At 43.8% G+C, this 14,035-nt stretch overlaps 1 protein-coding gene across 9 annotated transcripts in view; it reads right to left on the bottom strand.

The window, feature by feature from the left end:
• The window catches only part of ATG7 (autophagy related 7), a 242,497-nt gene that overhangs the window by 200,968 nt on the left and 27,494 nt on the right, over nt 1-14,035 (bottom strand). For 6 of the 9 annotated variants that reach the window (XR_014251410.1, XR_014251411.1, XM_082415674.1 and 3 more), the window contains exons 6-8: nt 10,956-11,072; nt 9,517-9,666; nt 3,856-3,951 (exon numbers count right to left, since the gene is read on the bottom strand). Coding sequence is in view for 7 of the 9 variants with exons in the window: in XM_082415674.1 (XP_082271800.1) it covers nt 3,856-3,951; nt 9,517-9,666; nt 10,956-11,072 (363 nt within the window). In the remaining 2 variants the exon portion in view is untranslated. The remainder of the gene's footprint in view (nt 1-3,855; nt 3,952-9,516; nt 9,667-10,955; nt 11,073-14,035) is intronic. The other 3 variants (XM_082415677.1, XM_082415676.1, XM_082415675.1) reach the window with 1 other exon arrangement.

Genomic DNA, 14,035 nt, shown 5'->3' with positions numbered 1-14,035 from the left:
CGCTCCCAAAGGAAAAAAATAGTAGTTTTGCAGTGGAGAAAGCTGGCAAATTCTACCTTAAACAAGTGATCAAGTTCAAGACCATCAGGGATGCCATGTAAGTATCAGGTAGCTTGGATATAATGATGACAATGGCACTTCACCTTAGTGGTATTCTTTCCAAAAATAACCCCATCTAATATAACCCAGCTAATCATAAGTAAACATCAGACGAACCCAAATTAAGAGGCATTAGACCAAAATAACTGAACCAGTACTCTTCAAAACTGTCAAGGTCAAGGTCACTAAAAACAACAAAAGTCTGAGGAACTGCTACAGACCAGAGCTGATGAAGGAGACATGACAACAGAATGCATCTGGGATTCTCCTGGGTGAGAAGGTGAGAGCATGGTCTAAGAGACAGGTTCCTATGAGAAGCAAGAGAGCCCTGAGAATGAGGCCTCTAGCCTAGCGCTCCCTCTGAATGGAGACACTGTCTCCCTGGAGCTCTTCTGGTCCAGCTGGCCACCGCCACCACGTGGGGCACCTTTTTATTTTGTTCCCCTCTAACGATTGTGACAGAGGGCATCTGCCAGGCATACTACATGATTAAGTAATCACTGCTTCAACTTCACATTTTAAAAAATTCACCGAAGGCATTTACCTCTCTGTTATCCAGCAGAGAAGAGAAGAGAAGAGAATGGCCTGACGCAGTGAAAAAAGCACTGGCTGGGGCGCCAGCGGGCATGCGTTCTAATCCTGCAGCTAATTGATTTTAAGACCTTGGGGAAGGTCTTCCCTCACCTGTAAAACGAAGCAGTAAAATAATTTCATCTCAAAGGATTCCTTCTAGCTCCAGAATTATAGAGCTTTATAGACCATTAAAGAGAAAAAAAATCCTATATAGCTTACAAAACAACACAGTCTCTATTAAGGCTCAATCTTACCAGGTGTCTAAAGGCTCTTCAATTTTTATTTGGGAAGAACCCAGATAGTATCAATCCAGGAAATGCCATTCATATAGAGATGCTGAGTTTCAGTTTTCAAGTATGACTCCATAAACCTAGGCTCTTATCTAATGTCCTGTCACTTACTCTAATTTGACCTTCAGCAATTTACTTCACCTCTCTATGCCTTAATTTTCTCATCTAGAGGGTAACTCTCACCTGCACTTAGCACAGAGACTGGGAGCAAGACAAGCGGCTCAACAAATGGTAACTGTAACAACAATAGAAATAAACTCTATTGTGGTAGATTGACTGACGTCTTTGTTCAGTTCAGTCTATCACCCTTACACAGTTACCTACCTTCAGTTTCAAGGTTATCTTTTCTTAATCAGCAGAGAAAAAGGAGGCTAAGTTCTAGTTTATCAAATATTCTCTGGATCTAGGTTTTACCATCTGCAATTGTAGAGTTGGGACCAAATGATGTTTAAATTATATAAATTAGAACGTTACTTTAGATACCACAAGTGGACGCCTAATTTCAAAGAATGAGCATATTTCTGCCACTAAATACAAAGGCAATGAGGCAGGAAGGTAATAAGAAAAAGAAAATCTTTTTCGAGAAGACCAGGAATAAATTTCTTAGAGCAACCTGACCTAAAATGAGCTACAGAGAAGGAATGAACCACTAAAGGGAAATTTATCACTTACTCGTAAAGGGAGGTCGGCTTGAAAATGCCTTAAAGTAACTCTCCTGCCCACGTGAGGCACGCTTGGGTACAAAGAGCGAGCACCCGGACTGGAAAATGACAGAATCCATTCGACACTAGGCTGAATACCATTTAATTTTCCTTTGATGATTCAAAAGTGACTCCAAGATCTTCAAGTGCTTTAGGAACCAAATCCGGAACCTCAATCATTGTAGGAATTAGTCCCCACAAGGCTGGGTAAGCCAGTTTAACTATATGGGTAAACAGATTTTATAAATGGCAGTCAGAAATAACCATTGGCTTGGAGATCTGGATTCTAGAACTGGCTTTGCCACAAATTCATTGTGTGAACTTGGGCAAATCTCTTCCTTTTACAATACATCAGCAGAAAGAAACAAAATGTCATTGCAAAAAAACCCTTTGTTTAGAAGGTTTATGAAATAAACACTCTTTTCTCCTTGGCTGAGGGCATACAATTCATTGAAGTTGTTCAGTAATGATCTGGCTAAAATCCACCCAGCAATTTGCTGAAAAAGTACAAAGTGAGAAAGAAATGAGGGCAAAATTGTCAACTTGAGTGTGTGGAGAAATTTCCACACTGATGCCAAAAAACATGCTTATCTGACAAATGGCTGTCTATTACCCAAACACTCAATATAACGGGAAATGCAGGAGGGAGATTATGTGTCTTAAAAGTATAGGGAAAAAGTTCAGATATCTAATGCACGGCGATGTCACAGATGGCTGCCAAGATGCCGAGATCACTAAGAGAAGAAAGAGCCCCGCTCACAGCAGACCAATTATTGCTCCTTTGCTATTTATTGCTCTTGTCCAAAGATTTTACAGCCCTAGAATTAAAGGCTAATGTTGTCAAAATTACAAAACATTTCCCAAACATTTAATCTTCAATAATTGCTCTGAAGAAAGAAGTAAAACTCAATCAAGCAAGCTTTCCTTAAGGACTGGCAACAGGATAGTGACAGGGGCTGTTTCAGTGTAACCACCAGAACTGCTGCAATAGTGCAGTGGCCCCGCGACCCATAGTGGAGTCATTTCTTTGAGGGAAAGGAGAACTTAAACAAGGCCCATTTTCAGCCAACCAAATGTGTGGCAATGTACAGAACGTTCAATGCGGCAGGAGAAAAAGTCGGCAGCTTGTGGCCACAGTTACTGCAAGCAGTGGTGCTAGAGGGGCCCCAAGGCTTGGGAGAGCCGACCGGTCCAATCTCTCCCCAGCTCCGCAGCCTGTGACTTCACACTGGGAGCCCGAAATGGGCCACGGTGGGAGAGCTGAGACCACGGATGTAAGCAGACACTACAAAATCAGGGTACCCCCATCGCCAAGAGCCCGCTGTCAAACATTTACCAGCACACGACCGATCACAAACCTTAAAATGTTCAAACTCTTAACCCAGTAATTCCACATCTAGAAATTTTTCCTAAGGAAATAAATAATTCAAAATACAAGGGGAGGGGAGTATGGGATTTCATGCACAAAGAAGCTCCTAAAAGTGAAGAATTATGAGAAACCTAAATGTCAAAAACTTGGTAAATACATTATCATACAAATTTATTAAAAAGGATGTTAATGTAGAGTTTCATATTATGCTAAAATACTAAAATAAAACAGAATATAGTAGAATCTTAGCCTTTAGAAAAATGCACATAAGATTAGAAGGAAATACACAAAATGTTTACTTAAAAAAATTCCAAAAACTTAATTGAAGAGCTTTGTGAGATTTTAAAAACAGAAAGATATAGCTGGACATAAAAATAATGAATGGAACCACACCAAGTGCAGCTCATTTATCTGCCAGTATTCTCGAAGTGGGCACACAGCACTGTCCAAACTCTACGCGACGAGCTATTCGTGAGTCCTAAATCATTCACTGGGTCTCAACTAGCGTTTTTCAAAAAGATAGAATAGGATAGAAAACAGAGTGCATGGCCTCTAGCAAAGTATTATTTTGTGAAAGTTTTGCTTCAGTTTTCTATGCGTGTGTATATACATCTAAAGACACACATAAATATGATTATTGAATCATAAGGCAACAGGTATTTTTAACTACAAGTAACAGTCAAAGGAGTTTGGCATTAAGCGATCCCCTAGCGATCACCTTTAACAACCGTAAGTCATCCAAGAAACGAGAAGAAACCAACCAAAGATGCACTTGGTACTCAGCTTTACTTTAGAGGAAGCATCATTAGTGAACTGGTCAAACCTTCCTGGATGCTCCGGGGCCTTCTGAACCGGTTACCCTGCAAATTTCCGGAAGGGCTTCTCTTGCAGGCAGGCCATGCCTAATTTCTCCAGGTTTCTGTTAAAACCAAAAAGGCAAGAAAGTGTGCCTTTCTTTGGTAAAGGCAAAGTTGGCTGCCTGACTCAGGACCTCAAAATTTCATCTATATAGAATAGCGGGAGATGGAGGTCAGTCCACAGAAAATCATTTTCCTTTGAAAATGAAAGCTGACAAATGTATTCTAAGAAAATACAATGAGAACAGTTATAACATGTGATTAAAACCTAACAAAGCCTGTTTATATCCATCGCCTCTTAATTCTCACAACCATCTACGAGGAAGAGGGGGAGGACACTGAGACTCAGAGGTCACAGCCCACGAGGTCGCAGGTGGACCCCACATCTGGCCTTGCTACTCTGTCATGTCGTGCTGTGAGCTACCGATAAAAACGTGGATGTTCTTTTTCCCACTGTGGGAGGCATTCTGACTATAGGAGGTAAGATAATTCACATGTGAAGGGGCCGCCATTCCCCAGCCTCATTTCCATTCTCCTTACCTATAAAATGAGAACGATACTACGCACTCTGCAGGGTGTTGGAAGGATTACTGATACCACGTGTGAGTGACCAGCTCTGCGCTGGACACACAGTCAGAGCTCAGAACGTGGTAACCGCAGCCGCTGCTGACTGAGTGGACAGTGCGCCCTCTTCAGGGACAGGCACCCACTCCCTCCCAGCGAGCTGGGGCTCAGGACCTGAACAGGCAGTACCTCCAGATGCAAAGGTCCCAGCTCTGGCTGGGAACAGAGATGGGCCACCCACCTCCAGATCGCAGCAATCCCACAGCCTTCTCTCCCCACGGGGGCAGGCTAACTCCTGTCCTTCCCTTCATGTTCCTCTAAATCAGGGACCCAAAGAGGATCCAGGAATGCGTTTCAGTGTTCTGTGGATCCCCTGACGTCAGCTATTAGATGCTTATTTTTTGGTGGGCAAGGATTGACTGCTTCCACCAAATTCTCAGAGGTTATACATTTGACCATCATCCCTTCCTCAAATTAAGAACTACTGCTCTAAATTACCCACAACAGATCACACACCTCTCCCATACTCTGTCTCCTGTCAGACCACCAAGCACGTCTACGACTCATACTACATATTGACTTCAGGTGCACAGACAATTTGGGAAAGCCTTTATAAGCAACAAAGCCTTAATCAGAGAGCAAAAGACCATATAAAGAGGCACTTATAATGAGCCCTACTAGGCGTAACCTACCGCTTGCTGAAGGCCTCCTATGTAAGGGGCACTGACCCAGGTACTTCACATATGTGAGCTCCAATCCTCACAACTCATGCACTCACGCCCTCAGTCCCCCTTTGTATTTACACACCAGACATGATACCACGGGATGTAGATGCAATGGTGAAAAATGAGACAGGATACCTGCCCTCATGGAGCTTACGCTGACATGGGAGACGAAGACCAAAGGTCACTCAAGAAAATGTACAATACAATTGTGCTAAATATTACAAAGAGGAGCCATACAGCGCTATGAGAACCCGTTATGGGCAGAATAAACCTCTTTACAGAGGTCAGGGAGGGCTTCCCCAAGGAATCATGAGTAAGTTTCAATCTGAAGAAAGAGTGAACACTTCACTGGGCAAAGGGGAGGTGTGGAGGTGGGGAGAGAAGAGGCAGAAGAAGAGAAAGGAGACAGGAGTTCCGGGCAAAAGGCACGTGCAAAAGCCCTGCAGCAGGAGGGCACGCAGCACTCCTGAGGGGAGCACAGAAGGACTTGGGGCTGGATCCACACAGGGGCCAGGCCACGCAGAGTCCTGTACGCCACATGAAGGAATTCGGTGTCTATTCTTAGAGCACAGGAGAGAAGGCATTGCTATGCTTCATTCTGAGAGTGACATGATCAGATTTGCTTCTCAGAGGACTGCCTGGGGTGATGTGGGGATGGACTCGGGGGAGGCCTGAGCAGCACAAGGAGCCCCGTTAGGAGGCACTGCAGGAATGCAGAGGAAAGACCATGAAGCTCAGATTGGGGTGGTGGCAGAAGAAACGCAAAGGCGGCAGACCGACAGAAGTTTAGGACACAAAATCTATGGGACACGGGGGTGGGAAAGGACGGAGAGGTGTCTAGCAGGCTGCCCAGGTTTCTGGCTCTCGTGACTGGATGGATGACGGTGTCATCGAGACAGCGATGCCCAGAAGAGGGCCAGACTTGGGCGAAGATCATGAGTTCAGCTTGGAGATAATGAATTCAAGGAGCTGGAGAAGGCAGCAGGGGGTTGGATAACGCAGTCTGGGGTCCAGAGGAGGTTCAGGCTGGAGAATGTGGTCACTAGGGTCGTGGGCACCAGACTCCCCCAGAAGAGAAAACAAACTGAAAAGAGAGAAACCTGGAGGGATTCCAACAGTTCTCCATCTTATCCGTGAGGGCACCAGGGCTTACAGAGGAAGAGTGGCTTCTCGGGAGTCAAAGTCCTGGTAAGAGGAGGCAGGAAATAAAATGTGAAGCCAGACCACAACTGCGGGAGCTCACACTGAAAACAATGCCTATTTCTGGAAGAAGAGGATAAAAAAATTCAAAGAAACTTCATGACTCAAGGAACACGCAAGAGCAACTGGAATTATGTGAAAGCAAGTGAACAAGATCCACGCCATAAAGGCCAGAGGGACCGCAAGTGAAGTGATACGTAGGTTTCACAGAAATCATTTCTTCAGTGCTCTGCTCAAGTCCACAAGTGACTCTGCCTGTCCACAGGAACTCTCTCCTCTCTACATGCACACACCACGTGCCCATTAAGTGTCTGGCATTACGCTAAATGCAGAGGATGCGCTGTGGGGTACGACACGGTCTCTGTGCTAACGCTGCTCACGGGCTGGTCGGTGATACGGGCAAGGCAGACAAGCAGCAAACCAGAATTACACGCGAGCCCAGTCACTGCCAGGAGACAGGCTGCTACCAGGACACAGAAGAGGGATATCAAACGGTACAAGGAATCCGCCAGCGCTTCCCAGGGGTGATGAACCGGAAAGGGGGTGGGGTGAGGCATTAGCCAGGTGCAGGAAGGACAACGGACAGGCGTGACTGAAGGTGGGAAGATGGGGGAAGATGGGGGGATTAGGGGCGTCTGGAGGTCACAGTTGCAGCCGCAGCATAGGATGCATCTTGGGGAGCATCAGAAGGTGAGGCTAGAGGGATAGGCAGGCGCCAGGTTTGAGGAGGCGCCGAATGCTAATTATTTCTAACTTTATCTTGAAGTCAACAGGAACCACAGAAGGGTTTTAAGTACAAGAGTGACACAATGCAATTTCTGTGTTAGAAAACGTGTTTGGGCAGCAGTGTGGGGAATGGATGGGACATTCAGGACCACAGAAGGGAGGTCTGCCAGGAGGCCATGAAACTCCTAAGAGCCCACCAATCTGCACAGCTTCTGGTGATCCTGTCTACAAGAAGACTGGGCACAGGTGCACAGATAAACAACCTAAAGTATCATCCATATTATTTCGTTCGCACTTCTCTTCCGTGACTTGAGTTTCTAGTTAACTTTCCACAAGTCAATGTCTCATCTCCCCTAGAAGGCAAGAACAGGTATAATCATATTTCATACTTTCTGGATCACAGGAGGTGCTCGGTATATGGGCTGAGCCATGCCAGGCTTTCCTGAGATCGACCTTAACCAAGCGAAGGATCTGTGTCTGACTTGGCCAGTGGCTGGCCTCCAGGTCAGGGCCCTGGCAAACTCGCCAAGACCGCTTCAAAGGAGACTCCAGAGTCGTCCGGTCTTTAAAAACTGGCTGCTGCTGAGAAAGAAAGAAAGTGAGCACCTGCTGTAAGCTGGGCATTTTATCCACATCATCATGTTTCACCTTCAGCAGCCGTGTAGGAGGCAGGATTAGCACCACAGAACAGGTAGACCCGGGTGAAGAAAGGGTGTGCAAATTCCCCAAGGTCACAGAGCTACGAGGTGGCAATGCTGGGTATCAAAGCCAGACTTATTTGATTCCAAATGTCAAGCAGGGACTGCCTCTCCCCCAGTGACATGAGAATGGGATGGAAGAAAGTGCAAAGGCTTTGGAATGAGACAATTCGGCCGTGTGACTCTGAGTCTCATTTTTGTCAAACAGAAAATGCAGATACTGAGAATACCTATTTCACCAAGTTATTACATGACCCAGTATACGAAAGCCCCTTTTAAACTGTCACGTGCTCTGCAAATTGTTATTTCAGTAGAGCTGCCCTCTGGGGAGGACCAGGTGTTCACCACACACAACATGAAATCCAGCTTCTTTGACACCCGCCTGCCGTCACAACACGGCCTCGCCCTTGACTGGGCTTCACATCATCAGTGGTTGGTCTCACGGCTACTAATTTAGCTACAGTTGCATGAACATGCCTGGGGTGGTGGTGGCGGGGAGAATTTTAATAAAAATCCAGTCCTCAGTCATCAATTTAAACAGGGCTCCCTCTGAAAAACAAAATGCTAATGTGTTTGAGAAAAAAAGTGTACTTAAAAAAAGGTATCTGAAGTTCAGGCTAAGGAAGAGTCAGGGCACCAGTGAGAGGCCTGTCTCTTCTCAGCTCTGATATATCTACACAGCAACTGAAATTCTCCCACTTAATTTCAAAACTGCGTAATACTCATCATCAATTTTTTTATTTTGAACTTTCAGGGTCCGATATGGCTAAGACGGCTTACTATGTATCTCATCACATCTAAATGACACAGTACTCTTTCCCTCATTCAGAAGAATTGTATTCAGGGCCTGGGACAAGGGCTGGCCACTACGATGACACAGATACATCAGACTTGGTCCCTGCCCTCTGAGAGCTTACAGTCTAACAGCACAAAAGGCAGTGTATGCAAGCGAGTGAGTGGAGCAGGCAAGGGGGCGGGTCAGGGGGCAAGGGCAGTGAGTTCAGAGGGGACAGTCACACCTGCCACACCATGAGAAGGCCTCACCGTGGAGGCGGGGTTTCAACAAGGGGAGAGAGTTTCTTAGAATCCCCACAGGCAGGACCTATTTCAGGAAGATGATACAACACAAGGACAAAGAGAGATGTAGGAAAAGTTCTAGGTGTATTTGCTTAGGGGGAATGTCTGGTGGAAAACAGAGAAGCTTAGCTGGAGCAACGGTTTGTGAGGAAAATAGTGGAAGATGAGGCAGGCAAGGTGGTCTGGAGGCAGAAGGAAGACACCGTGAACTCTTGATCCGTGAGCGACACAGGGAACGTGAGGGGTCTGAGGGAGATCCTTCCTATGGGGAAGCGAGAGACTCTCACTGTCCAGGAGTGAGAGGACCAGGACCTGAACTACCATGGGAGCTCTGGCAATAAACGAAAATATAGATACAAAATGTATCAGGAAGAAAAACTGAAATAACTTTACCACCAAGAGGAAGTGAGGAATCCAAAATTACTCTGAGGTGCCACAGAGCTAAGAAAATCTGGCGGAGGAGCTGATTTGGGAACTGCAGGGGTGGAAGAGGGTAAAGATAAAGAAATGTTCTGAAATGTTCTTTGGAGGGCTTAAGAAACCTAATAAACGAGTACAAATTTTGCAGTGGTCTATCATAACATGAACATCAGATTTTCTTACTGGATAATGAAATGGTACTCAAAGTTTCTCTGACCTTGGTCCTTTGACCTTGGAAGAAATCACTGTAGTGTTTAAGCAAGGAAACCAGCACCATGTTCTCATCATACTTGATTAAGAAGTAAGGCAGTGCTGGGACTCCTTCTGTTTGACAAAGATCATCATATGCTCGTTCAAGGGCTTGAATCTGAAAACAGGAAACACTGAGTTATTCTCTAGACAATTATATACCTAGTTCTGAGCTAAAAATTAACATAAAATAAAAGGTATTACTTTCAAGCCAGAAGACTGTAAATGACTGATCACACTTTTGCAGCAAACAAACGTAAGAGCGCCCCAAATCATACCACCTCACTTTTATATAATGCTTTCCATGTGCATGGTGAAGGGTCTCAGACAGGGGCACAAAGGGACATTGTATGGAACAGCATGATGGCTCCCGGTTCCCTAAGATGTCACCACAAAGGTTTAGAGAGGTAGCCGAATATTATCTCTCCTGTGATAGCCAAGCATGAATCTACCACAGATGAATTTTTTCCTGACCCTTTCTATAATTTTTAACAGCTTTATTGACACATGCTTACTTCACTTACAATACAGTTGACTCATTCACAGTGCACAATTCAATGTTGTCTTTAGCATGTTCACAGGAATTTGCAACCATTACCCCAGTAACTTGAGAACATTTTTGTCCCTATTAAAAGAAACCTCAAACCCATCACCAGTCAATCCCCAGGTATACTCTTTTTCTCCCACTTACATTTCTCCTTAGAAAATTAATTCCACAAAACCACAACCTTTGACTTGTCTTAGTAACTGAGCTTATTATTGTTTTTAATTAATAAGGGCTTCTCCCTGGCTTCGGAATTCAGGCTTTTAGCGAATGATGCGCTTCATGAATTCAAGTCATCTTGCCACTCAATCTTTGCCTCAACAACAATCAGAATTTGGGGGTTGAGGGTCTGTGTTCTACCAACCTGATTATTTCCATTGCTCTCCTGGGAACCATCTCTAATGACCTTATCATCTTTCTTCAACTGCAAAGACTAGCTCTGCATGTACTGTTCTTAATGTAGAAGCTCTGCAACTTGGCGCAAAGGAAGGAGGATATCTCCTATTTGGTTTCAAAGACTCCCTCCCCAAAGTATATTGCCTCATGATCCCCACACTGAGAGTGGAGACCACACTTTGGCAAATTCCTGCAGTCTTTCAAAATGTTTCTGTAATTCCTCCCTACTGGCTTTTAGCATTTCAACAAATGTTGCTGAGAACCTGGAGGAGTGCTGCTCGCTACTCTTCAAAACGTGCTTACAGACATTGTGCAAGTAAGTCTGCTTCCAGTACCAGCTCTGGAGGATTCCACAGGAACCACCTCTTCATCCAGACAAGTGCCAGCGTGCCTTTAGAATGAGCTAGATAAACTATTCATGCACGTTAAACCCAGTTTTACCTGCGTTTTGTTTTATTTGTTGATACCTGTTGTGGTGAGAACCTTTGATCCAAGCCCACTGGCCCCCGAATGAGGGGTATACTCTCTGGAAGGCAGAGAGCGGGGGAGCAAAACCAATAGTAGAAGTGGTACTTCTTTAGATCCTAGAAGAAGCAATATAACATATCAGAACAGCGCCCATGGTTAAACTGAAATGCACCTATTAATTTAACTTCCCAGTAGCTACATAAGACAGAAAAATTTAATGCACGCAAGATACAACCAGCTTGTCAGAAATTCTCATCTCCAGCAGAACTCATGATAGGATATGGAAACTCTGTGTTCATCCAAAATATTCCCACACACCACACACTAATATATCATGATAGACATAATATATTTTATCGGCCACTTGCTAACAGGAAGTATTCAGTAAGTAATTGACATTGTCGGCATCATTGTTTAATACACAAAATCACCCTGGGAGGTAACTGTTATCATCCCATTTTATAGACAGGAAACTGAAGCTTAGAGAGGGGTGAAAAAGCCTGAACAAAACAAAGATACTAAGTGGCAGAGAGGAGAGCAGAATTCTCCTTCCAATACTTAGGCTCCTGTCCACGGTTCCACACATACATAGTGTGCCATCTGTGGAGGTACGACCTCCAAACAGTTACCACTCTTTTCACAACTGAATGAATTAAGCATGCTATTAAAGTTATTAAAATGTGCTATTCATAACCTATATATGCCTGAGATAATATAATGCTGTTTTCAGAAATGCCATGTTGGTGAAATTCAAGTCAACAACTAAGCACTTGCTGTGTACAAGGCAAAATGTTAGACACTCTGACAATAAGAAGATGAATAAAACCCAGTCCAGCCCTCGGGCAGCTCAGTCTCTGCAGGGAGCAGAGATAAAGTAAGTACGTGATTAGCTGTATGAGTCACAGAAGAGGTTCTACGAGCTAAGGAGCATAGATGATATAAGAGGTCACATCTTCAGGGGTGTATGTGGCTGTCCCCTGACCAGGGGAGGCGATGCAGGGGCAGTGACCTGTGAGGCTGTTCTAGATGCCATTCCCACTCAGGTCAAATGCTCTCGCCTCTGAATTCCTGCACCAGGTGTGGCCTGAGTCACTCACATGGGAGGACCCCGTGGTTATGTGGGTATCTGACAGCTTCCCCGCCAGTCCGTTACCACTGACCACTATGCAGTTTATTTGGCTACTTAATATTTCCTCTCGAATCTTGCTAAGAATAAAGAGGGGATGGCTGGTTGATGACTTTTCATTGAGATATAATTCATGTACCATGAAAGTCGCCATGTTAAAGCGTACGAGTGGTTTTCTACTATAGTGACAAGGTTGTATCACTATCCCCACCAATTTCAGAACATACGCATCACCCCAAAAAGAAACCCCAACAGCAGAAGCTCCCCATTGGTTTATTAGTTAGAAATACCATTCACAGAAACTCTTCATTCACCTCACTCTCGTCCCCTGGAAACTCCTAGTCTGTTTTCTGTCTCTATGGATTTGCCTGTTCTGGGCTTTTCAAGTAAATGGAGTCATACTAGATGACTTTTTAAATATAAACTTACACATAAATGTGTGTCCAGATGAAAAAGTCTAGTAATTATAGTTTCCACAGTCTTTAATTCTGCCCACTAATTGATCAACTAAGAACAAATTCCCTTTGACAACAGCAAAGCAAACTGCAAAACTGAAATTAATAAAGTGTCTGTACCTTTGAGTCCTAAAAAGAGTAGAAAGGAAGGCAGAAAACACCTCCAGAGATTATTCTCTCTTCTTTGTATTTAAATGATTTGTCATAATTGATCTTTAGTAAAAGGTTAAACAATTCAAGATGAAGGACTTCAACAGTTTCTAAGAAGCTTCATCGAGTCATCTTCAAAAGTCAAAAGGCTTGAATTCCTTAGAATTTTTTTGGGATACAAAGGATCTCGATTACATTAAACATAAAGCCCTTTGTGTCTGATGATTTTTTAAGAGAGAGACTTTTAATTTTTTTAAAGTCAGGCTAAGAATGTTCAGTAGAAAGGGCAACAGGGCCAATGTACATAATGACTCTGGGAAATGCCTTAAAACTTTAAGTGGGAGCTAATACTATTTTCTCAGTTAAATGCAAATTGTCAATTAGATTATACTAACTAGAATTCTTGGTACAGAAAATGTATTGATGTTAAAGTAAAAAAACCAAAAGTCTTTAATTAGCACTGCTTATATTTATCCTAGTAGTGACCTTACGAAATTACTCAAATTTACAAATTATCAGTGCCAAATTGGGCATAGTAATCCCCTGAAGAATTTGAACCTTTTTCTATCTCCCCACTATCACACAGAAAGCATTTTAACTTGTTGGAAAATGTGCTCCTTGTAGATGGCCCCCCGGGGTATCGCCTCCAGTTTGGACCCTGTCTCTCTCTCCTTTGCCTTGGGCAGTACATCAGAGAGGCAGCATGAGGAAGAAATGGAGGACTAGTTCGTGGGGGACGAAGAAGGTAAGACCTATAACTTGGCAAACGAAAAAAAAGAAGAAAAATGTAGGGAAGAGGGTTAATATCTGAAGCGGATGAAGTTGGGGTGAAACAGCCAACACACTTAATACGTGTCAACATCAGTATGCTTACATGCCCACCCCAAAGAATGTATTATAAAGAAATAAAGAGGAAAAGAAAATCAGCGTGGCCGACATTGTTCACTGTAACATTTTTTTACAATAGTGAAGACTGAAAACAACCTAGACGTCCCCGAGTCTAAAGAACATACACTTGACAGAATATTATATTGTCAACATAATTATAAAGGATAAATTAGTTTTATGTGTAGATATATGGATACACACGTATGCATATATATGTATATACACACATACGCGTGTGTGCACGTGTGCATGTAGCTGGTACTTCTACAATCAGCCCTTACCTTCCTCCCACTTTCCCCATCACCACGACCAGATCCTTTCCCTGCTTGCCTAGGCAGCAGATGTTACCCTAACGTGATTTTTTTCTCCTCTTCAAGGCTGCCCTTAAGGCTCACTTTAATTAGGTCTCACTTGCATAAAATATTTTCCTTTCTTAAAAAACGGTGTGTGGACAATCTAC

The sequence above is a fragment of the Balaenoptera physalus genome (genome assembly GCF_965194825.1).
Source record: "Balaenoptera physalus genome assembly, chromosome: 11".
Taxonomy (NCBI): Eukaryota; Metazoa; Chordata; class Mammalia; order Artiodactyla; family Balaenopteridae; genus Balaenoptera; species Balaenoptera physalus.
This window is presented reverse-complemented; position numbering and strand designations above follow the sequence as displayed.